Source organism: Dendrobium catenatum, unplaced genomic scaffold, assembly GCF_001605985.2.
Source record: "Dendrobium catenatum unplaced genomic scaffold, ASM160598v2 fragScaff_scaffold_348, whole genome shotgun sequence".
Lineage (NCBI taxonomy): Eukaryota > Viridiplantae > Streptophyta > Magnoliopsida > Asparagales > Orchidaceae > Dendrobium > Dendrobium catenatum.
In genome coordinates, this window is record NW_021318810.1 from 68,419 (window position 1) to 95,126 (window position 26,708).

The 26,708-nt window shown below is 37.6% G+C and overlaps 1 protein-coding gene across 1 annotated transcript in view; it reads right to left on the bottom strand.

Moving 5' to 3' along the window:
* Positions 1-3,117: 3,117 nt before the first annotated feature.
* The window catches only part of LOC110109883 (MACPF domain-containing protein At4g24290-like), a 42,286-nt gene continuing 18,695 nt past the window's right edge, over positions 3,118-26,708 (bottom strand). Inside the window, exons 3-7 of the mRNA XM_020841094.2 lie at positions 16,602-16,800; positions 16,449-16,526; positions 16,199-16,382; positions 15,767-15,939; positions 3,118-4,004 (exon numbers count right to left, since the gene is read on the bottom strand). Coding sequence (XP_020696753.1) covers positions 3,273-4,004; positions 15,767-15,939; positions 16,199-16,382; positions 16,449-16,526; positions 16,602-16,800 — 1,366 coding nt within the window. The 3' untranslated portion in view covers positions 3,118-3,272. The remainder of the gene's footprint in view (positions 4,005-15,766; positions 15,940-16,198; positions 16,383-16,448; positions 16,527-16,601; positions 16,801-26,708) is intronic.

The window sequence follows — 26,708 nt, forward strand, 5'->3', positions numbered from 1 at the left end:
GGACTGCATATGAGCATGAGCTATATGTCGTTATCCGAGCATTGAAACAATGGGAGCACTACTTGTTGCATCAAGATTTCGTTCTTTTTAGTGATCACAAGGCCCTTCAGTATATCAACACGTAAAAGAACATTAATCGGATGCACGCTCGCTGGGTCATCTTCTTACAAAAATTTACTTTTATGTTGCGACACAAAAGTGGAAACCAAAATCGGGTAGCTGATGCTTTAAGCCGGCGGGTTGCTCTTTTAACCCAACTACAAACCACACTTTCGGGCTTAGAATGCATAAAAGATTTATACTCTGATGATAATTATTTCAATGAAATATGGTCCAAATGCAGAAACAGGGAACTGGTAGCAAACTACTCCATACAGGAAGGATTTTTGTTCAAAAATGGATTATTGTGTATGCCAAAGTCCTCCTGGCAGCAATGTATCATCCAGGAAGCGCATGCCGGTGAATTGGCAGCACACATGGGGTGTGATAACACCATTGCACAGTTACAATCCCGATTTTTCTGGCCTCACCTTCGTCGGGATGTGATTAAATTTGTACAACAGTGCACGGTATGTCAAAGCTATAAAGGAGGAGGGCAAAATACCGGTTTGTACCAACCATTACCTCTACTGGAATCTATCTGGGAAGATTTAAGTTTAGATTTTGTGTTGGGACTTCCACGAACAAAGCGAGGCAATGATTCCATTATGGTCGTGGTGGATAGATTCTCGAAGATGGTTCATTTTATTGCGTGCAAGAAGACGTTTGACGCCCTCAATATTGCCAAGCTTTTCTTTAAGGAGGTGGTCCGTCTTCACGGTATTCCTAGAAGTCTCACTTCAGACAGAGATGTAAAATTCTTAAGCCATTTTTGGCAGGAATTGTGGACACGCATGAGTACCCAAATTCAGTTGAGTTCGGCTTATCATCTGCAAACAGATGGGCAGACCGAAGTGGTCAACAGAACCTTTGGCAACTTACTTCGCTACCTTGTCCAAGAGCATCCTAAGTTATGGGATGACATTTTGTGCCAAGCGGAATTCACATTTAATTCGATGACTAATCGGTCTACCGGTATGTGTCCGTTTAGCATTGTTTATACTAAGTTGCCTAACACTGTCCTTGACGTTGCAGTCCTTCCTAAAAGCCAAAGTAAAGCAGCGGGTGCATTCGTGGATCAATTCGTCCGAATGCTCTCGGATGTACGCCTTAAGCTATAGAATTCAACTCAAATGTACAAAGCAGCAGCTAATACACGCCGCAGGGAACAAATTTTCCAGCCGGGGGATTTGGTGTATGTTCGCATACGCAAGGAAAGATTGCCACCAGGTCCTCAATCTAAATTAAGCCAGAGGAAGTGGGGACCGTTTGCTATCAGTAAAAAGATTAATGACAATGCATATGTCGTCGATCTTCCGGCCGAGTTCACTACATCTCACACATTTAACGTTACTGATCTCTTTGCTTATGTTCTGCCAGATGACAGTCCAACTAACGTCGAATCGGTACACTCTGATTCTTCTCACGGCGGGGGCGAATGATGCGGTGCATCACTAGTTTGGTGCACCTGAGGATTATTTTATCTTACCAACACTTCCTTTTATTATACCGTTATCACTAGTATAGCATGTGGCCACTAGTTAAATTACTTTAGTTAGTTTTATAGTACAGCTTTATACTTTTTGTTGCAGTCCCCGTTTGGGAATACCGAAAGGAGAGAAGGAAGATAGGTATATTAGCAGATTGTAGAAGAAGGAGAAGACAGTTTTTACATTTTACAATATAGAATCACTGTTCTATCTATTGTTTGTCTTGTTATTTCTTCATTGCAGGTTTTGATCTACAACAATATTCTTATAGAATTATAGACATAAGGAATAACATGACCACCCAAATACTCGAAGTCAAAGGTTAGAGACTAAAGACATACTTAAGAGGGGAAATAAATTTCCTTAGGAGTTAAGTGGAGTTTGCTCATCCTAAATAGGAGAATTGGCATACTCTAGCTGAACATTATAAGCTTAGCATTCATTGGGAGGCAAACCAAATCTATATTGCGCTTGTTTGATTTGTGCAAATTACTCAATAGTGTGATTAGAATGAGCTAAGGTCATATTTAAGATGTACATGTTGATTCATGTTTGTTATTCGTGTGTGAATTAGAATTTGTTAAGGTGCTAAAATGATGTGTGATGATAGTTTAATTTTATAATTAGAACTTCCTTTGATCATGTGTGATGTGTGCTAAATAGACGTTGATAAAAGTTACAATAGATTTTAGCTTGTGTCAAAAACATGTATAGAAATATCAGCTCAGCGCCGTAGCACTGAATCTCTAAGTGGAAAAATTATTACATCCGGTCAAAAAATCAGAAATCCAGACATATACCGAGCAATACCGAGTGCTCAATACCAAGCTCCAGGTGACGTGGCGCGTAGGTATTAGTCTCTAAACACATTCGATGTCCGGACGTAATAATTACTCCTCTAAGTGACACAATGCTCTCTACTTTATATATTTATATTTTAATAGTGTCGCAGCACTAAAGGAACCAATGCCATTGTGTCAAAATGGCCCCATAGCGCTGCAATGCCGACCATCCATCATCGCAGTATCATGCTTTTTGAAATTTTGAGAATAATTTAGCGCCACAACACCATGAGAACCCAATACTGCTACATTAGATCATTCCGATAGCAGAACAAAAATGAAGCACCGCGACTATGAGCTCTCAATTTTTTGTGAAATAATAGAGCACCACGATGCAACCTTTAAGCGCAAAGCAAATTCAATTTTTAGGGCAATTAAAGCGTCGCTGTGTTGGTCTTTTCAAGAGCCGCAAGGCTCACACATGTTGAGCACCAGTGTTGACATCAATCAAAACCCTGTCATAAATTTATTTTAGAAAAGTTTAAAAATAAAAATCAAGATGATCAAAATTATATTAATTTGAAATATAATTTTATGTTTGAGGACCAAATAATATTTCAAACACTGGGAACTAGTTCAAAATGCTATTTTCCAACCAAAAGATCTTCCAAGTTTCTTATCAAAACAGGCTAGCCATAAACAGTGATGAGAACATAGCAACACTTATTCCCGAGCAAGCACAGAGGTGGTGAACATGAAATATTCGCATGCTATTGCAAACTGACTCTCTTCTGTTCTGTACATGAATATTGAAAAATACGTTGAAAACTACAATATGCATTTTAAAATGGCCTAATATCCTCAACAAAGACAGTAATCTCTACAGAACAAATGAAAATCCTCACACTTTACAAAAGGATTCTTTATCAGTTGTCACAGAAAAATTTAGCAATGCGAACTTAACCTGTAAGCCTATCTTACCCCCATCGTTGACTAGCTTTGCTGCAGTAACTAGCCAATGGCCAGGCACATTGTTTGGACCTCGAACAACCTCAGTCATGTCCACAAATCTCAGCAACTTCTTAGATTGTACTGGTACAGGTGGGCCATCAGAAAAAACACCGGAATTTAGAGTTGTTGAAGATTCCTGCTTCACTGAGGTAGGATTTCGATGACCAGTGAATGTCGAACCCAATGTTGTGCTGATGTTTGAGAAAAAACTTCCTTTGTAAGAATTTGGTGGTGTTTGAGCCCATTCAGTCTTTTGGATGGTGCAGTTAGGGATGTGAGTGAAAAGAAGACGAAGGTGGAGGGATTTCTTCAACCATTTTCCCTTCGTCACAAGCTGAGCACCAGTGACCACAAAGACGCCATCAGAAACTTTTTCAAACCACTTGGGATTGTGCTTTACAGCAGCGGTGCAGATGCGGGAGTAGCTCTTCCATTGAATTGGCTCAATAAATCCTGGGGCTGAGTCTTCTGATGATTGCCACTTAGAAAGTCTGGAGGAAATGGCTGATTCAAACATGCATGGGAGGCTAGAAAGGTGCTGTATGTGTAGAGCTAGCTGGTTGCACTTCGAACCCTCTAGGTACAGCCGCAGCCCAGTTATTGGCTTGTAAGCACTTGAGACCTTTGCATGAATGATAAGAATGCTGTTAATAATGATAGCATTCATGTGATTGATTACCCTTTTTAAGATGAAAAAAAAAGGATAAAAAATTAAACAGAATATCCAAAAACCTCAACTAGTGATATGATTATTTAAGAAAGACTATGGACATAAGGAAATGCCCAAGTTGATCGAGTATCGCAATGCCATTTAAAGTTCACATCCATAAAAGCATACCACCTTATTTCTCAGGCCAAATGCCAAGTTTTTCAGATTCAATAAAATCATGAGTAATGCATTGAAGGTTAAACTGTACTGATGACCATCTGTACATCTCAAAAATGATACAATGCACATTTCAAAACGATACAATGCATTTAAGCTGATTGCCATCAGTACAGTATCGACGTTTCTTCAACATTGTCTTTAAATTGCTTGTCTGGGGAATATTTCTCTTGAGTAAATAAAGATTGCACTTCGTAAAATTTAAAAATATCAAATTTTTTTTTATTCAAATTTATCCATAGATGACAAAAAAACCTACTAGCAGTTTATTAGCAGGATAGAACAAAAAAAATCAAATCTAATGTGTATGGAGATTCTATAGAAAGCCATACTCTCGGAGAGGAACACAACAGCAACACAGGATTCAAAGTATGCGTTTTCACCTTTTATTTCTAAGATTAAGTCGGTTACAAGAATGACTACACCTATAAGAAAATATAAAAATGAAATATAAAGTAATTGTTACAACCTGACACTAACACATATACTAATTAATCAACATACACATGAATCTTTTCCAATGATGTGGCCCCCTCCTCTAAAGTGAGTGTCTTGGGCCAATTTTCAAGAGTGAATCAGTGCCAGTGAGTCCATAGAATAAGGGGTGAATTTCCATAAATAAACACCGAATCTCAAGAACTAGATGTGAATACCCGGGAAAAGGGTAGCTGCAATCGAAGAACGAGTCTGGCTGGAGAAGTCATACTCATAACTTCATAGGCATACAGTTCCTTTAGCTTGATCGGGTACGTCTACGATAGGCAGATGACCATGGTCACAAATAGTTGTTGCGGGGGGAGCAAGATTAGTTGAGTGATACTTATGGGCTAATCTAGATGAGTCATTTAGAGTAACTTGCTAAGAGCAACCACATCCGTGATCAATTGCCCTAGGAGACCTCTCTAAGGGAGAGTGGTTGTTATTCCATGGGCGGGCTAGTGCGATGTACAGACTTACAGGGTCACGCCTTCTTCAGAAAATTGTCACTTTGATCATGTAACCCTTTTAATCGTGTTCATTAGAAGGAATCTACTAAATATCTCTAAGAAACCTAATAAGCATGTATGGATATAAGTTTATTTCACCAATTCACTTGATCCATGAAAAAGGCGAGTTGGGAAAAGGAAAAGTAATTTGAAGACCATGAGTATTTATTATTTTTATCGAACAACATAAGGGAGATTAAGAGTTATTTCCATGTCATTAATGTTGCCTCGAATATTGAGCTCACTTTAGAAATTCTTCAATATGATATTGATTTGATAAGATGAACTATCAAGTTATAAATAGCAGCAAGAGGTGGCAGTATAATAACACATATTTCCTTTGCCTCTTGAGTGTGTTCCACTAACCCGCTACAAAGGACCGATGTAAGCCGTGCAAGTGGCTAACGCGAGTGATAGAAGCTAAAGAAAGTGCTTCTCCACAAGTGCAAGTTAGCTTAAGGAGAGGAGAAGAAGTCTAGCTTTTTGGCAGATAAGAAGATAGTGGTTGTTGAGGCAAGCTTGTCCATTAGCCTAGAACTAAACGAGCCAATAGTGTCTACTCCGAAGGAGACTACTAAAGGTAACATCAAGCAAGGCAATGGCATCAAAGGAAAGCTTAGAGAGGGTGATCCTTTCGTCGAGCTCCGATGACTTCCCCTTCACTGTGAGGAACGCAAGGCGAGTCTTGGCCTTACAGGTGTGTAAAAGCACTTGCAAGGGAAAGTGCATATCCTAGGTTGGCGACTCATGCAATAATAGTTGCGACAACTTGGCCTTTGGTCGAGCCTACCAGCCAACCACAACCTAGTTCAAGAGGAGGTTAAGAAAAAATGAGACCAGTGAAGGTAAGAGTTCTTTCTAGTTGGGGTCGAGTGTCATTGATAATGGACGGGCTAAGAGTTCACTTGACCTCAAGTGGGTTCTTAGAATACCCATTGAACACATTTGACACATTGGAATTGACTTATAGGCATTTGTCTTATACACCATGATTAGACTTAGATGATAAGCCGTTAGAGATTCTTTTGACTCTTTTAGATAAAAAAATCTCTCTTATTAATCCTTCCCTCTATACCATATGAGGAACTTCACTAGTTGCGATCAATGTGATATAATGCTCACCACACACTACAAAAGCTTAGTCAACAACTAAGATTGTCGAGGTCTTGAAGGGCGTGCTAAGGAGAAAGTGGCATCATCCTCGGCCAAAGATCTTCCCGTAACCCAGCCTATAACGTCCATGATGGCTCCGGACATTTATACCTCAACTAGTAACCTAGGCGCAGAAGCTCCTGCTTGAGGGGCAACTTAGCTGGGTGTTTTCTCATAGCAAGCCAACCAGGTGGAGAAGATTCTCAACATCCAAAATGAGCTTGGGGAAGGAACTAGTACCTAGGGGAGGGAGAGTAGATCAAGTGAAGTCATCTCCTTGATATCTAGGGAGGTGTTGAAGCTAAGGGCTTCAGGGTGCTAATTTTCTGCTTCCTCAAGCAAACATGATCAAGTTAGTTTATAGTCGGGGGTCACTTCATCCTACAATACTAGCAGAGAAAGGAGTTGTCTCTCCATAACTTTGGTTAGATCCCTTGTATAGGATATTTCTTGTAGATGAGTGAGCTTTTCCCCTTACATAAAAGAAACATGTTACGTAAAAGCTGTTCGAAATAATATAATTTGAGTTTTTTTCACACTTGTGGCGAGTTGTATGTTTTCTTTGTTTACCTTACTATCTTGTTTATCTCTTTATGGCAATTGTGCAATCTTCTGCATTTGGCGAATTCTTTATTTCTTCTTTTGAAATTACTAGATTTATGAATGAGAAGAGTAAAAATTGATCACCATAGAACTCACTAATTGATGGTTAGCAAATTTCTATTAGTATTAAACTCAGTAAAAAAATATAATAATAATTTGGCTATCAAATAATATATTAATACTTACAACAATAAAATTAAATAATATGATAAATATGAGGATATCTTCTTGAATAAGATTAAGGGATTGACTAAGAAAACTTGGAGTCGATGAGTTTAAACTCAACAGGTTTTACTGAGTATGACCATAGAAACTTTGTAATTAAAATATTGAAATACACCCTAAGAGCATTTGCTGAAAATACTCTGACTTGGCTGCTTCATAGAAATAATTCCACTCACAATGCTTGGAAAGCTCAATTAATGAATAAGGGACGTCCGGTGTAAATGATATGATATCATTCATTTGTTTATAACTCAGCTAGTGAATGAAATGAATTCCTTGAGGTTTTTGCCTTAGCACCTGATGAAGGAAAACCAAGTCTTTTCACTAATTGATGAAAGATGAATTTTGAGGTGTTGTGTTTGCGAGCAAACAATTTTAACTTAGCATGGACTCGTCTTAGATGAGCCTCACCTAACATCAGACTTTGTAGTCTTTATAGAGATGACACTTGGACTCCCCGACTAAAAGCGAGTCGCACGCTACTTATTGTAGATTTTATCATAAATGGGGGAGTCTCCTTCTAGGGCTATATCTTGCATTGCTTTGACTTTATAGTGTGAGATGGGCACTACCTTACATTAGACATTATATGCTTACAGGGATAAAAATTCATTCTTGCCAGTTGAAAGGTAGTCGTGCACTACTCATTTTGAATCTTATCGTAAAATGGGGAGTTGCCTGCTAGTTCTTGGCCCAAATAAGTGAAGATTTACCTGAACTACACATGTTAGGAACAATAAATCAACGAAAAGCAATAAGCAAATTAGTATGATGTATGAGTACGATTGAAGAGAACTTTGTATATATTTTTCATTTGGGTGCAAGCAAGAATAGATATGTTGGGTCAGAATTGATCAAACTCGTCGAAGTGACTCATTTAGAATAGGGAGGTGGCCTTATCAAGTGTAACATTCCTTGTTTCTAGGGACCCAGCTCTCTAACAAAAATTATGCCTGAGAGTTTCAGCTCACACATACTTAATAGTCATAGTGCCTAGACTTGAACCAAGGTCAAGACTTTATTGGTCTTCAACCCAATCAGCTTGAAGCACGTAGGAGGCAGCGCTATAAATTCTATAGGGAGCATTGCGGCTAGCAAAGCGGGCCACTGTGGTGCCAGAAAAAAAAAATTTAATATTAAAAATATCCAAATTTACTTTTCACTCTGTTCTGTTGCTTTGGGCAACAAAGTTAGAGAGATTTTCTAGAGAGAAAATTCACTTGGAGCTGCTTCAAGTCGTTTTTACTCATCGGCTTAGGTCAAGAGTAGCTCGAATCAATGTAGGTTATATTTTGATATCTCAATTTTCAATAATTTAGTATTTTTGAAATTTTTCTAATCAAATTTATAATTTAATTTTACAAAAAATGCAGTTTTATCAGATTCTGCTAACTTATATCGGTATAACATTTAATATGTTAACGATATGATAGTTCTAGTTGTTTTGAGAAATTATTTTAAATTTTCTGCATGGAGATTTTGAAAAGCAACATTTTTATCGATTAAAAATTTTATTTTTAAATCTAAAAATAATGTTTTAGTTCAATTAAAGTTTTAGAATACTATCATACACTTTCTCTAAAAATTTGATTGATTTTTTGTTCAGCAGTGTTTTTGTTTCCTTCCATTATAACAACTAATAAAATTATGAAATAAATTCAGTTATGCTTTAATTTTTGTAATGAATTAGAATATGTGTTTTATTGTGCCCTGTTGATTGAAACAAAGAGGTTGAGGAGGTTTGGTGTAGAAAGGGCGAAATTCTGGAAGATCTATTATGATGCCTATAAGGCATATTCTAGTGGCTAAAAGCCTTAATCATGTGCTATATACATGATATGAGAACTATTGTGTTATGTGCACTATGCTATGCATTCAGATTTTGGTGCCAATGGCATATTATAAATTATGTTAGTTGATACTTTGGACTATATTATGTATTCAGATATTGATGTGAAAGAGGATCGGGATGTATAAGAAAGGATTTTGTTATTTTTTGTATATACTGAAAATTTGAGCCTGAAGGTTATTCTGATATTTATATGTCAATCAATTTCCATACAATTTCAATAGTTATTTAAATATGCATTCAATATCAGTGTTTGATTCAGTTATAACTTTTTGTACATTACTAAGTTTACTATTGTATTTTGATAGAAGGCTCAGTAGTTTGATAAAGGGCCTTGATTTATGTTGTAGGTATGCTTTTTGGCTAGTTTCATTTTTGCATGCTTGACTTTATTTTATTGTATTTTCTGTTGACAAGCATTGTTGTAGACAAACCTCAGATTGACTATGTATTTTTGGATGATATACAAAAAAAACATTTTTGAGTTTTGGTATTATGTTTTATTTTAAATTCACTAGCGACTTCATATTGATTAAATTAGAAGGTTGGGTTTTCTCAACACTTCTCCAGCTAAATCTTAGAGTCAGTTTCTAGTTCTTGCGACGATTGGACGTGAAATGACCTATGGTATCGAGTCATATCGGGTTGGGTTGTGACAGCGAATAACTAAATTGTTATGAGATGAGAAATGAGAGCACACAATTGGTAGAAAGAAATGGGATTAGAGGATAATTGAGGTTCATTATAAAGTATAAGTGGTTGATTTCGATGACTTAATTGCATATTCATGTCGCGATAATTATGTAAAACTAATCCTAATGACTGTCGCCAATGCATACATAGGACTACATCGTCCCCATGCATCATTTAAAATTGTGCAATCTGAGACTCGGCTTAAGGCCCGCCTCAATGCAATTCCAGTGAAAAATGCCTCGAGGTGTAAGCCTCGAGCTTGGCTAAGGCCCACCTTGAGGGGCACCTCACATCGCTGGCGTGAGGTGTACACTTCACCCAATTTATAATTTTTTCTATTAAAATTTACCTAAATCCTAAACTAAATCTCCTAACAAAATAACATCTTCATGCACCCCAGAGTCGCAACAACTTCCTCGACCTACAACTAGCCGCCTGCACCACAGCCACCATCGTCATAGCTGCTGCTGGGAATCACTTGAAAGCCACCCACTACCACCACATCCACCATTAAAAATTTCAGAGTATTAATCTTATATTTATGTTAATGATAAATTTTTATTAAAGAAAAAAAATGACTAAACTAAATGAAGAAGCAAATTGAAAAGCATCAGACTCCAGAGGATAGGATATGATAAGGGATAGAATAATTTATAATGATAACGATTCGAACAAATACCCTCTAAGTAATGCAGTGCAATCAACTATTTCAGCTTTCTTTAAGAATTAAATTTGGATGAGTAAGGATATGAGAAAGAAGAAATTTGAAAATGACGAATAAATATAAGGTGACTAGATAGCCTTGCATAGTAATTGTGACATTATAATATTTAGAAGTACAAAAAATTGGTCATTGCCTATTGAAACTTTAAATTGGTTGATGGATGAAGATTAAGAGCAAGCTGATGGACAAGATTGGCTTGAATAAAATTATTAGTACCTCCGCTATTAATTAAAATGTAAACCTTTTCATAACCATTAAAATGAAAAAAAAAACGAGGATTAAATTGCCCAACTAAGGCATTAAAACTAATTTTAGAAGAAAGATAGTGAATATCATCAATATCAAGAGAAGAGGGAGGGGACTCTACATTCATTGTTCGTTAGTGCCAAGTAATAAGTAAAATTATTGGGGCTACACAATGTTTAAAATTGCGTATTCGGGTATTGAGGCGTTTTCATTTGTGAGGCGAGGCGTATGCCTCAAAGCGTTTTGAGGCGTAAGCCTCAAAATCAAAAGATTGCGTAAACATAAAATGATAAATTTGTAATATACTAATGAGTGAATAATATAAAAACATAAAAAAGCATAAGATATGAAGTGAAATCAAAATATCTCAATTATAAGACAACATGAAATATAGTTCAACTCAAAATTCTATCTTTCCGAAATCCCATTATTCTTTTCATTAACATATAATTCTGATTTCCAAAAATAAATAGCAATGACATATCATATAAGAACTCATAAGTCATCAGCATTGTTATCACTAAGGGGTTCTTCATTTGAATCATCATTATGGTGAACTGCTCTCTCCCCTTCCTCTCCTATAGAGTCCAATGTCGGGCATTTACTTCAAGATTTATGTAAGTTTTAATGTATATAGCGTGAGGCGTAAGCCTCATGCCAGTGAGGCGAGGCGGGTCTCAATGCGGGCCTCAACCAAGTTGAGGTGCAAGCCTCATAAAAAAAATTCGAGGCGTAAGCATCGAGGCGTTTTTTTACTGAAATTGCACAAAGGCGGGCCTCAAGGTGAGCCTCATATTGCGCAATTTTAAAGCATGGGGCTACAATGTTGGGGACCAGATTTTGCATAACAATTAATACAAAGGCCTTTTTCACATCTATGTTAAATTTTAGCATAGGAGAGTTTATGGATTGGGAGGTTATGAGTTTTATGGATGGTGAGAGAAGGTTGGGTCGAGTAAGAGGGGTTGTTGTTGGATGAGGGTAGAGAGGTAGGAGGTGTAATCTTGGTGGATGGATAAGAAGGATTTGATTTTCACCAATGTGAAGATGGGGTAGAAAAAAATCTTGAATTTTGGATTCTTGACGCCTAGCGAGTTCCATTGCATCCAAAATAGAAGTAGTTCGAGCAAATAAAAGTTCTTATCATAATTTTTTGTTTAAATTCAGAAATAAAATACCTAACAAGGGTAGACACTGATAGATTTGAAACTTTAAATACAAGATTCTCAAAAGATGTTTGATAATCCAAAATAGAATTTAGATGGGTTAATTTTGAAAGACTCTTATATAAATCCTCATAAGAAGAAAAACTAAATCATTGTTGTAAGGAAAACATTAAAAAAAAAACCAAGAAAGAAAAAGACATTTCATCCTAAATCATTTATACAAAATAGCAGCCGGACCTTCCAAATGGAAAGTATTCTTGTGCTTTAAAAATAGGTAGACTTGGTCTACCTTACTTAAAAGAACAAAAGAAAGCAAAATTTTATTACATATTTGTAGATCACTTAAATATGTTACAAAGATCTACTCTTTTGGAGATCTTCTTCTTCTTAGGTAGACTTTGACAATTGTAAATTGGTCCTTCATGTTGGTAGCCCATGCTTCACAATTTGTTTGTACCACTTTAGAATCTAATGAAATGTATTGATGTTTAACAGCACTCCTCTTTACCAAATTACTCAAAGGGGAACCTGCTTAGTACCTATGAATTACCTACATAAGCATGCATGAACATACAAATAATATTCCCAATAATGAGAAAATATAACGAAAACAAATAGTTCGTATTCCAACTATAAAAAGCTGACGCATATGATAATTTAGACATGGTAAAACTCCAACACAAACTCAAGATGCAATAAAAGATCCACTTGAGTCCAAAATAATTAGTGACCAAAGATGAAAAAGTTAATTATTTTATTGCCTGGAAGTTCAGACTGATGCAATAGGAGCATGACTGCTTTGCGAAACCTTTTTGGGCCATCCTATATAAAAGAAAATCTGTAGGAATATTATCAAAAGCCTTGTGAATTTGAAGATTAGCACAGAAGTATGTATCTTTAGCTTTACTATTAATTTCCCTTAACATTTCAGATGCAAGCAAGATAAATCAGAAGAAATCCTCTTTTTAATAAACCCCAGTGACTAAGATGAATGATAAAAGGCATAATATTTCACATACAATTTATCAATATTTTTGCTACAGTTTTATAAAAAAACATTGCACAAAAAAATTCGCCTATAATCAATAATTAGGGAGGCATTAATACTTTTAGGGATAAGAGCAATAGCCAATTCTTTTGCTACCCTAGGCATGAAATAAGTGAGAAAAAATGCAAGACAGTTTTACAGAAAAAAGAACACACAATCTCGCAAGAATTTTTGAAGAATTCCAAAGTAAAACCAACATGGCCCGGAATTGGTGAGTTTGGAGCTGAAAAAACTACCTTATTAATCTCTTCAATAATAGGAGCCATCAGAGAAGGTATAAGAACATCAAGAATGGTTCTACCACCATGAATAGAATTAGAAGTAACAAGAGTAGGCTTTAGAGAATTTTAAAAAAATGTTGAACAAAGGCATCAGAGGTGAAAATATCCTTGATTATGCTCCTATTATGCCTGCATCTAATTCTAGAATAAAGAAAACTCAAACTATCATCTCCACAAGAAAGCCACCTAACTTTAGATCTTTGAATAAGCCAAGAGGACCATAATGATAAATTGTGATTACTAAGAGAATTCACCTCCTTTAAAGATTCATTAAGCTGCTGATCAAGATGAGTACATTAAATCTGCTGCAACAAAAGACTCTGCTTCTTTTGGAGAGACTCAATAGATGCAAAACCGTCTTTAGAGGAAACCCAAGGATGTTTCTTAATACAACATTTAAGCCTACACATCCTCAAGTACAGATCATTAATAGGACTTGACTTCCCACATGAGCGGAAGCAAAAAATTTAAAAAGTAAATTCCAGAACTCAAGCTTTTTGCACCGAAAATTTTAAAAAATAAATATATGACTTTGATTAACCATATAATTATTGCAACAAAGAAGAGAGTGATCAGAGCACCTCGGCTTATCCACGCAATAAAAGGAAGGAAACAATTCCAACTAATGATCATTCCCCAAGACCCTGTCAAGCTTAATATGAATGGGGCAATCACTTCTTTGATTAAATCAAGTATAGAAATGTCCAACAGAAGAAAGATCTTGAACACCAAAACTAAAAATAAGATTATTAAACTCCCACAACTTGCTACTAGAAATAGCAATACCTCGATTTTTCTTTGGAGAATCTACAACAATTAAAGTCTCCCAACAAAACCCAAAGAGAGGAAATGTTAGTAGCTAAATTAAGAATATTCTTACATAAGACTAATCTCTCAATCGAAAAATTAGAAGCATAAACAGCTGTAATAAGGAAAAAGAAGAGCCAACCATCAAAGGGTCATGAATAAGTCACTAGTAGAGAAAATAGGAGTAAAACAAACACAAGAAGCGTTCTTTTTCAATCAAATCCTCCCAGGATCAGAAAAACAAAAGTTATTACAACAAGCTTCCTATTGAAAGACCCTATGACTTTCAGAAAACCAAGGGTCATCAACCAAATCAAAATTAACTTTAGCTTTAAGAATACAGAAAAAATCCACATTAAATCTATGAACAAGATCTCTACAAATTGTGACCTTATCCAAACTGTTAAAAACTCTAATCCAGGATGCAATATTAGGAAAATATATTAATACTTAATAGAAGAATTTGTTGCCTTCCTGGCATTCTTGGCCCTAGAAGACTTACCCAAAACAAGCAACAGCTTAATGACTAGTTGTTCAAGCACTTTACCATTAGATGAATTAAGAATCTTTCCGCTTCTCTATAGAACATAAATTTATAGACTGTAGGACATGAAATTTATTATTAAGGTTGGTTTCTAGGGAAGATTTTCTTGGAGAATGTACAACTATGGAGTCATTAGGAAAATCTTATGTAGGAGAATTCAAGTTAGGAATATCAGCTCTCACACCAAAGAGGAGGCTTCTAATGGCTTAGTAATACATGAACCTAGTTGAACTTCAGGAACATTAAAATCATTAGGTTTAGAAGACGAGTTAGGAGCTATATTAGTGATACTAGGACCAGAAGGACAGGATGGAAAAGACAAGATGAAGCCCTCAAAACCTTCCAACTCCGGCTTCTACCCCTTGGGGGTTCTTTCCAAACAGTTGTAGATTGGAGATTAGTGGGACATAAGGATGAAGGATGAACAATTGAACCACAACCCAAACAAGGAATAGGTTTTCATAGACAACCTTCGGAGTAACAACGTTCCCAGTCACAGAGACTTTAATTTTCTCAGGAATACGGGATTCTTTATTAATCAAAACACAAATACAACAAAATGTAAGCCTCGATAGTTTTGTTGTAAGGGAATCCACAGCATTAGGAACACCTAACAAACTAGCAATCTTCAAAATTCCCTCAGATGTCCAACAAACCAATAGAAGGTCCAAGATTTTGATCCAAAGAGGAATCGAAACAAACTCCTCTTTTTTAGGACGAAATAAAGGGGACCAGCGTTAAATAATAAACAGTTTTCCAAAGAAAAACTACGGACCCCCAGTCCAAACTAAATCAAAACCTTCCGGACAAAAATACTTAAGCAAGAAGAAGCCCTCTCTTAACAAAAGAATATCAAGCATACCTTTTAACTTCCATGTTTTCAACATGACTGAACCCAACGCCTCATAAGGCACCTTACCTAAGGAATAGCCTACCAGAGTTAACCCAGGCTTTAGAAGCAACTGAAACATCTTCAATAGAAAAATGAGCAAGATTATCTACAAGAGGAACAAAAGAAACAAAAAATTCTTTGGGAGTTAAATGACGAGCAATCAAAAGTTTCTAATTGACTATTTCGTGATAAGAAAAACTTATGCTGTGGGAAGAGTGTAACATGAATAGCATTAAATTATCTGTAATTATTGTGCCAAAATAACTAGAATGGTTATAATACCTGGGTTGTATTGATGTGAAGTTTAGGACCAAGAAATCTAAATTGAAGTTTTGGATAGGATTTCCTTTGTTGAGGATGTTGAAGACTAAGAGTTAGTTCGCTGTAAAGTGGTGCCCATTGACGTGGAACTTGGAACTCCAAGAAGTGCTGTAACGCATCAGGATCGGGTTTATCTGATTATGTTGCAAGAACAAGAAATCATGAATAAATGCAATTATTTGAACATGCAGAAGTAAGAAGATAATCTAGAAATGATTAACTTAAAAAAGGACAAAAGATACATTAAGATAGCCATAAAGATACATTAACTTAAAAAAAAGAAAAAAAGGGACCACAGTTTAGCAGCTGAAATCAAGTTTACATGGCGACCCCTACTATAATAGCAATGCAACAAGCAACAGACATCAATTTCATCTTTAGTAGAGGACTTACAACGAAGGTACAAGTTGATTGCATGGCTAAGATAACCACTTCCTGGGATGCCAGTGAGAAGAGAAGTGATAGGAACAAACTTAAACAGTATTGCATCGGGTTTATTATGTACTGTCTGCAGCCATTTGGAATGGCTGCATAAATATGGATCTCCACCCCTCTTTGAGCAAATTATGGTAAGCCCCTGTTAAAAAATTTCATTTTTTATAACATTGAACAACCTGATTAGAGTGGGATTCGCAATACTTACATCTTTGCTTGAACTTTCAGAATGACTGGTCAGCAGAAAGTTGTTTGATTGCAAAATTTTGAAGAACACGTCTGGAACCTTTATAAGAGGACTGTGTTTATCAACAGTATGACAATTTAAGAAGCGATCAAGAATGTTAACTAAATTATTTACCTTGTTCTTTCCTCTGGTTTTCTGATTTAGAGGAGAAGCACCCCTTCCATCAGAAAATAACAAGTCTCCAAGGTCCTCCAAATGTATTTTAACGTCTGTAGGTGATACAGATGAAACATGATTCTGTTTAACACAGATTACATCTTGACCTCCAAGACCCATTTCCACTATTATATGAGTCCCATAGGTGCGTATGAACCTAGTTAACAAAAAGTCTCATCAATCCACATATAAGAAACAAAATAGTAGCATGGTAAAGGATGATGACAACTATCACAAAACTCTAATTAACATGCAGTTAAAGTTTACAATGTGGAGAGAATACACTTTCACAAAAGTTGCTTACTCTGATAAGTCAAGATTGTGTTGCTTCAAAATGCATTAATGGCTAGACCATGTAAGTGAACCTTGTTGCTAAATTTTACTTAAGGTCAAATCTAGCACAAAATGGAACGAACAAAATTAAGTCATCACTTAATCACATCCATCATCAAACCATGCCCATTTTACTAAGAGGATGAAGACAGCGTGTAATGCTAATGCAAAGAGAGTGCAAAAGAGATAAAATTAATACTCGAGCATTTATAGTGATTTGGCTCCTCTACAAACCAGCAGATACTCTTCAAGCTCCTCACTCGTAGATCCTCCACTCATTAGCTTCTTGGATGAAACATAAAACCCTCACATAACTCCATTTGGGCTATCGATTAACAAAAATTTTTCAGGGCTTAGGAAGACATGGCAATTCTTTTCAAAGCCAAGTATGAACTTCCAGAAGAAGAATATACATAGAGTATAGTGAAACTGCACAACTCCAACGAAAAATGCCATTCAAAAAGTGAAAAGATATTACAATAACAAGAATATAGGGGCATCAAGATATTCTATAGAGAGCATCAAGATATTCCTATATAGGGGCATTCATACATCAACTAACTACAATTACTAGAAAATGGATTTTTAGACTAGAATGTGAAAGATAGATGAGCTCTCCAACTAAGAATTGGTATCTTTCTTTGCCAACTTGTGGTGTATAAATATTGGACCCAATTTTATTCATGGACTAGAATGGGAAAGATAAATGAGCTTTCCATCTAAGCATTGATATCTTTGTCAACTTGTGCTGTATCATCTTTGGACCAAAATTTATTCATAGGATCCATTGGGGTAATCTCAAGCTTGCGTTATGTCATATAGGATTCTTTTAGGAGATCCAATGTACACTTTTGTTGAGTGACAAATATAACTTTGCTTGATCAAATAAATTTTACATCAAGGAAATATTTTAAGGACCCAATATCTTTAATTTCAAACCATTTGCTTTTTTTTTTTTTATCAGCCAATCTCTTTCTCACTGTTGCCAGTTAAGTCAACATAAATAATCAGGATAATAATTTTACATTTTATTATTCCAAAACTAACAGTCTGTTCAATGTCCTCGAAAGTGCCCAGGCCATTTAATAAAATAGCAATAAATTGATATGCCCTAGGGTTTCACAATTTTCGGTTTTGCCCTAATTTCCCCCAAAAGAGAGGAATTTCTCCACCAAAATCAAAGAGAAACAATCACAAGAGAGTTGGGATGAAAAACAAGAACCTTTGCATTAGAAAGCCAAGAGAAAACAAGATAAGTTTGTCCACTTCGAGAAGGACAAGATCTCCCACAAGAAAACCCTAGAAAAGAACAAGAAGAAGACTAGGGGAAGAAAACTAGAAAGAGACTTTGCTTTTCATGATCCCCAAAACTAAACCCTAATGGCCCTCTTTCCCTCTCCATCATCTCTCAAAGTTTTGAAGATGGACTTCAAGGCCACTCTGGATCTGCATAAACTGGGGTCTCCCTGTAGTGTCACTCTCCTGCTCCCCTTCCCATACTCCATATATAACTTCTTCCAGTTTACCTTCATCTCACCCAAGGACTGGAGCCACTGCATCCCTAGTATCACGTCAGTGCTTCCCAAGTCCAACAGTAGAAAGTCTTGCACTGTCTCCTCTCCTTGCAATGTAAGGGTCACTCCCTTACACTGCCCGCTACAGCGCTCCTTCTTTCCCGTGCCCAAAATGACTCCGACACCTCTCCCCTGTGTCACTGGTAGCCCCACCCTCTCCACCAATCTGCAAGCAATGAAGTTGTGGGTGGCCCCACTATCAATCAGAACCATCACCTTGTACCCTGCAATCTCCCCTTCCAGCTTCATGGTGGAATGTGATGTCAGTCCTGCTATGGAGTTGAGTGAAACCTCCACCATAGCCAAATGATGGTGCTCCTCCTCTTCTCCCTCCTCCTCAGTTGCCCCTTTGTCCTCTTCCTCCTCCTCTGAATCCCCCACTATGATCACATGTAGTGTCTTCTCCTTACACCTATGCCCCGGTGTAAACTTCTCATCACATCGGTAGCAAAGGCCCTTGGACCTTTTTTCCTTCAGCTCTGAATCAGTTAATCTCTTGAACCCCCCTTAGTTCACTGCCATAGTGGTTTTCACCTTGGTTACCTCCCTAGGAGAAAGGATGGTAGCCGCCTTTGTGCCTCCAATCATGAGTGGTGGTCGGTAAGTGGGGTAAGGCACCCCTGATCGCCTCGGTAGCTCCACCTTCAGCTTGTCCTCTACAAGCTGTGCAATCTCCATGATCTTTACTAATCCATGTGGATCCACTACTCTGATGGCTGCTCTAATGTGAGGCTTCAACCCCTTCATGAAATTTTCTTCCAAAAGGTTGTCTGGAATACCTCTCAATCTGTCTGAGAGTAGCTCAAAATGCTCCCTATACTCTGCCACTGTGCCCTCCTGCACTAGAGCTACCAACTGCTCATAGTGTGTACCCTCGCTGGACACTCAGAATCTATGAAGTAGGAGGTCTTTGAACTCCTCCCAACTCCTAACATGTTGTCTCCCTTCAAGCCATTGAAACCAAGCCAATGCCTTCCCCTCTAAACAGACCGGAACCGCCATCAACTTCTCTTCTTCTGTAACACCATTCACTGCAAAATAGCGCTCCACCCTGTAAATCCACCCATAAGCATCCTCCCCTTCAAAAATAGGAAACTTCAATTTCCTCATGTGGTTGTCAGTTCGGTGGAAGGTTCTTCCATCTCCCCATGTCCCCTGAGCAAATCCCTCTCCTTGTGGTCTTCCCCTCCACTCCACCGAGTAAGGATTTTGAATCCCCCTCCATGGTGGTTCTCTTGGCTCTCCATAGCCCATGCCATAGTCATCCCTTCTTCCTCCCTGCTCCCACGTGGTACGGTTCCCTTCCGGAAACCCCCCCATCTGATTCGGCCACCCTTCTCGTGTGCCGTGAGAGCCCACCGAGCCTATGTATGGCCAGCCCCCTTGACCACCGGCCATCCCCCATGGTCCGCCCACTCCAGACCCTTCTCCCCCTTCACTTGACCATTGCCCTTGCATGCCCTCTTCACTCTGATTTACTCCTTCCCTATTTGGAAAATTAGGGTTAGAGTTAGGGTTAGGGTTCATCGCCGGAGATTTCCTTTTTTTCTTAGGATTTGATGGAGCAACTTGGGCTCCTAACAATTTCCGGATCATCTCTTCCATTCCCCCAAATCTCTCCTCTAAGGTTGAGAATTTTCCCTCCAACGAAGAAAGTTTCTCACCCACTTCCTCTTTCAATTGGCCCATCTCTCCCTCCAAAACTTCTACCTTCTTTGATGCCATGCCGTCTAGGATCGAGAGCTCTGATACCAAATTGATACGCCCTAGGGTTTCACAATTTCGATTTTGCCCTAATTTCCCCCAAAAGAGAGGAATTTCTCCACCAAAATCAAAGAGAAACAATCACAAGAGAGTTAGGATGAAAAACAAGAACCTTTGCATTAGAAAGCCAAGAGAAAACAAAATAAGTTTGTCCACTTCGAGAAGGACAAGATCTCCCACAAGAAAACCCTAGAAAAGAACAAGAAGAAGACTAAGAGAAGAAAACTAGAAAGATACTTTGCTTTTCATGATCCCCAAAACTAAACCCTAATGGCCCTCTTCATACCATCCCAAAATTCCTCCCATCCCCAAAATACCCCTACTTAAGTGGGTGGGTCCCCTTGGTCCAGCCGGTCCGCCCGCCCCCCTCTCTTCCGCCTGTAGACCCGCACAGGTCCAGGCCGGATCGGGTGAGCCGGTCCATCATAAATCTATCGAACTAAACTCATGATGATCGCTACAGACTATATAAACGTTTATTGAGTCTAAAGATCTTATTTTTAGGGTCAGTGGCCTCAAACTAAATTGATATAATTATGAAGACCTCATCTTCAAGATTTCAATTTAGAAAGGCTTTTTATTATCCAGTATCTAGTTGATAAAATGGCTAGTCCAGGCACGCAATAGCGAAATAATAACCTGTACTTAATTAATATTAGCAATACGTAAAAATTAATTGATAATTAATTCTACATTTTGAGTAAACTCTTTTGCATCTAGTCTAGCTTTAAACCTTTTAATATTCCCATTAGTCTTGTATTTGATATTGAAAATCAATTTGCACCCAAAAGGTTTCTTTCAATTTGGAGAGGTCAAGAATTTTCATATCTCATTTTTTAATGCCTGCAAGTCTTCATGAAAAGCATATCTCAATTTAGGTACATTTAATACTTCATATGCTTTTGGGGATGTCCATACTAGAAAGATTTGTAAAAATCAGAAACTGATTAAATAGGCTCCCGGTTTCTAGAGAGAGAAGCTCCCAGTTTTTAGGAGGGAAAAAACTGATTTTTTGAATTTTTGTTTTCCCGCAAGTCGTCCATTCCACCGATGACAGTGGAGGGCCGTCGGCCTTCATCTTCCGACGTCGGATATGGTCGACTTTCATCGTCATCTGCTGTTAGAATCCTTCCTCGTTCGAATCAAGATTCATCTCCTCCAGCTTTCGGAGACGCAAATTTGGTGTTTGATCATGAGGCTAAGTTAAGATTCAAAACTGGAAAAACCTTGGTGATTAATGAGGGAGGGTTACTTCCTCCGAAAAAACAATTGGAATGCATTGGTAAGGGAAAGAAGATTATAATGGATGTTTCAGAAGTTCAAAATTTATCCTGCCTTCAAAAAGATGCTAAAGTCGATCTTGTATCACTCAGTGGTGCGACTTCAAAATCTGTGTCAAAAGCCAAACAGGTGATTTTGAAACATGCTTCTGAGGTTTAAGGTAGAATGGAAATAATAGATTCTGGTGCTGGAATTGCAAATTCTTCTCATAAGGCAAATGCATCTGCTGGTGAGAAGGTCACTGCAAATGTGGTAGTTCATGGTGTACTAGAGGTTAATGAGGACTTGGAGAAGGTTCGTGATTGTATTTCTGCAGATCTTGGTAACTGCTTACCCGTTGAGAATTTGTATTATGTTATTCCTCCCCATACCAAACCGGCTGTCAATGTTTGGAACAGGAAGGCAAACTTTAAACCAATTTGATTTTGATTATGGTGAAAGTTTTTCTGAAAATGGCGTGGTGAAGCTTCACCTCCAAAGTGAGGTGGAAAATACTAACAAATTACACAAGTCATTGGTGGCTAAGGTATTCGGAGATAATGTTTCTTATCATGTAATTGGTATAAAATTAAGGTGGCAATGGAATCAGTTTGGAAGGTTCCATATGACCTTGCTTGGAATGGGATGGGTATTATGTGCTTTTGAAGACCCAAATGCTATGGAATTGGTTTTATCTAGCGGTCCTTGGTATGTGAATGGGAATATCATAGGCCTGAACAAATGGTCTCCTTCATTTCAGCCTTTATCTTTAAGAGGTCTAACGGCTCCGATATGGATTAGGCTTCCTAATCTTCCTTTGCAAAGTTGGGATAAAATTAATGTCTGCAGGATTGCTTCTAATGTTGGAACACCGTTTTTGATTGACGAAAACATGTTACAATGGGGAAGGAGGGAATTTGCCAGAATCTGTGTAAGGATCAAGCTTGAAGATAAATTACCTTTGGGAGTATGGGTGGAAGGTGTCTCCGGCAAATTTTATCAAAAAATTGAATATGAAAGAATCCCAAACATTCGCTTTAAATGTGAGAAGATTGGACATTTGGAGAAAAATTGCTCTGACGTGAGCATAGAGTCTATTTTGGAACCTAATGAAATTAAAAACAGAACCTAATGTAATTAAAAACACAGTTGAAGGCGAGGCTGTTTCAAAAAATGTAAGCTCAAATGCTGATTCAGTGGAGGAAGAAGCTAGCAAAATTATCAAGGAAGGCTATGGACCGTAGATTCATGTGGATTATGGGAAGAAAAATTCAGAAATTACAAATTCAAAAACACCTAGACTCGGCCATTGTTGAATGAAGGGAAGAAGATAGGGGAAGCTGCGGCTTTGAAGAGTAAAAATGTGGAGGTTGACACTACTGCTGGTAAAAATTATATGGAGGATGTCAATGTTGAAGTTCGGAAAAAAGAGCTGCAGCCTGAGGTACTTCCTGATCTTACCTGTAATAATGAAGTTCCCATGAATAATAAAATCCCGATCAGTTGAGGAAAGTATGCTCTTAAATCTGCTTGTACTCCTAGTAATGCCAATCAATTTCATGTTTTAAATAATTTGATTGAGGAAGGGGAGATTGTGTGCCTAGAGACCGAAGTTTGGATGTCTCCTAAAGCTTCAATTTCTATAACTGAATGTGGTGTGGATGTATTGGAGATGGATACAGACGTTAATGTAGATATGATGAACAATTCTGGAGATGACTCTAGTAAAGTAAAGAAAAAAGGTTCAAAGCAACTTAAAGGCTTGGGACCCATTAAATTGGTGCAAAGAAGTAGGAGATTGGAAGGAGAGGTGAAGGAGAAGTTGGGGAATCTCTCCCCTCTAGTTCAATAATGTCTTCCATATGATTTTGGAATTGTAGAGGAGCTAGGAAAACCAAAGCTTCTCTATATGTGAAGGAATTTATAAGGAATCATGGGGTGTTCTTTCTTAGTTTGGTTGACAAGAAGGTTGTTAATATGTTGATAGGTGATGAGTGGGATTTTTTTCATGTTCCTTCTGAAGGGTTATCGGGAGGTATTATGGTGTTATGGAAACATAACATGGCTTCATTTAACGTCCTGGAAGCTTCTTCCCAACTTGTTGTAGGTGAACTAAATGTTATTAACAAGGGTTTATTGAAGATTGCTACGGTATATGGGAGCAAGGATGTCTATAAAAGGAGATCATTATGGGAGAGATTGGAAAATCATTTGTCAAAAGATACACCCATGATGGTGGGTGGCGATTTCAATTGCTTGTTATCTAAGGAGGAGAAAAAGGGGAGAAGAAGATTTGCTTTTTCCCTTGGCCCGAAGGAAATGAAGACCTTGATATCTTGAAATGATTTACATGAGGTTGCATGTGTTGGGCCCAAGTATACTTGGTGCAACAATAAAAAAGGTGCTGAAAGGATTCTTGAGAAGTTAGATAGATGTCTTCTCAATGCAGCGGCTTTGAACACTTCTCACCGGTTGATGGTGAGGCATTTGGCTAGACTTGCCTCAAATCATTGTCCAATTTTGTTAAACTTATTGGAGTTTAAACCATCATACAAGAAGATGATCAAATTCAAAGATGTATGGACATCTATTCCAGCTTTTATGGCAGTGGTTAGGGAATCATGGAGAAAAAAAAAATGGGGATCCCTTTCAAGTTCTGAATCAGAAAATGAAAATGTCCTTGAAAGCTTTGTATTATTGGAGTAAAGCTAAGTTTAAGGCACTAAATCAATCAAATGAGGCTTTGAAAGAAGAAATTCTGGAACTGCAAAACAAAGAAGCAGAGGACGGATTTGTCTCAGAGGAAGATCGGTGGCTTTTGAAATTGAAGATTGATGAGTTGAATTCATTATTGGATCGGATCAGCACTTGGTGGAGGCAGCGAGCTAAGGTTAAATGGCTCGTAGAGGGAGATAATAACTCAAGGTTTTTTCAAGCATATGCCAGTGCAAAGGAGAAACTCAAACTTCATTTACAGAATCAAGAATGAAAACGGGTTGATGGTTGAAGATCAACATCAAGTTGAAGAGGTATTATTCAGCTACTTCAAGGACAAATGGAAAGATAGGATCTGCTCAATGGTGGGTTGGCCTAAACCGTGGAAATCTTTAAATGAAGAAGATATGAATATGAGTAGATATTTTTCTTTTGAAGAAATGGAGAAGGTTATCAAGGAAGTTGGAGGGAATATTGCTCCGGGGCATCATGGTATGTCTTATTCTTTTTTTAAATCATATTGGCATATTATCAAGCATGATTTATGGAATGCTATGGGTCACTTTTTCAATTATGGGAAGATGAATGAAAAATGTAAAGACACTATTATAGTTTTGATCCCAAAAGTTAAAAACCCTTTGTCTCCATCTAATTTTAGACCTATAAGTCTTTGCAATTCGTTTATAAAATTGTGGCAAAGATGCTTTTAAATAGGTTGTTGCTAGTAATTCCTAAGTTAATTTTGGAAGAGCAAGTGGCTTTTTTGAAAGGGAGGTCGCTCTCGGATCATGTATTGGTGGCTCAAGAAATCTTCCATAAGTTTAGGCATTCTAAATCTTCTAAAGGTTTAGTCTCATTCAAGATTGATATGGAGCAAGCATATGACTCAATGGGGTGGACTACATTAGTTAAAGTAATGGATTATTTTGGGTTTCCTATAAAGTTTGCTAATCTCATTTTAGAGTGTGTTTATTGTCCTAAATTTTCTTTGCTAATCAATGGGAATTTCACTAATTGGATTGAAACTAAGAGCGGATTTCGTCAAGGTTGCCCTTTATCTCCTTTCTTGTTTATCATGTGTGCACAACTACTTTCAAATGCTTTTCTTCAAAAGGGTAATTCGGTTGGGATTGGTATTTCTCCCAAGGGGCCTAAAGTCTTTCATTTACTCTGCGCCAATGATATAATCATTTTCTCTGAAGCAAAAATTAGAATGGTTAAGGAAACTAAATGCATTCTTATGGGCTTTTGTGGATGGTCGGGACAAAAGGTGAACATTAATTTTGAATTTGACGGGGATTAACTTCCTTACTAATCCTCCTTGAATTTTGAATTTTTTGAGTGGTTCTAGAGAGAGAAGCTCCCGTTTTTTGATCTAGAGAGAGAATCTGTTAGTGTTTGATTTTTGAATTTCGCGGGTGATTTGTGATCGTGCTTCGTTGTTGAGGATGGTGGTTCAGGACCGCCGGCAGCGGCTTGCCGGCGGTAATCCTACGTCGGACCTCAAACGAAATGTTCCTCTTAGAGTTGATGATCAAAGAACTGTAAAGAATCGCAATGAAGTGGTGGATCAAGAACCGTTCAGGGTTTCATCCAATTTGGTGATCAGAGAAGGATATAGACCTCCGATGAGATTAGATCCTGTTGTTGAAGGGAAGGGCAAAGGAATTCTCATTGATCAGATTATTGAAGGGAAGAACATTCCGATTTCTTCTGTTATGGCTGAACAAGAAGAGCCGCCTTTTGAATTTCTGAAAATTCAACAAGGTCTGGAGATTATTGAACAACATAATCAGGATCAGGTCTATAAGATTCTTAAGGAATCGATTGATCAGAATAACGAAAGTGCAGAAGATGTGGTGGAAAGAAATGTTGAATCGGAACCAGGCAACAGTTTTCAATCGGCTTGGCAGAAAACGCAGCATATCAAATTGAATTTTGATAATCGGTCAACCTGTTTTACTGAAGATGGAATTGCAGTTAAACTCAATAGTAACAAGGAAATTGCCAACTCCCAAATTTTGAAAAAATCTCTGGTTGTCAAAGTTCTGGGATCTAATATACCATTCTCGATTTGTAGTCAAGAATTGAGGAGACAATGGGGTAAGCTTGGTAGCTTTCATATTACCACATTGGGCTGTAATTGGATGCTATGTTCGTTTACCACCATGGAATCAATGGAAGAAGTGTTAAGTGGAGGTCCCTGGTACATAGGGAATCAGATTATAGGTATGGATAGATGGTCCTCATCTTTCTCTATTCATTCTCTTAAGGGAATCACTTCTCCAGTTTGGATTAGATTCCCGAGTTTTCCATTGAGTTGCTGGGATGAAGAAAATATTCCTTTGATTGCGTCCATGATTGGTACTCCTATGATGCTTGATGGAAATTCACTCAAATGGAGTAAAAGAGAATATGC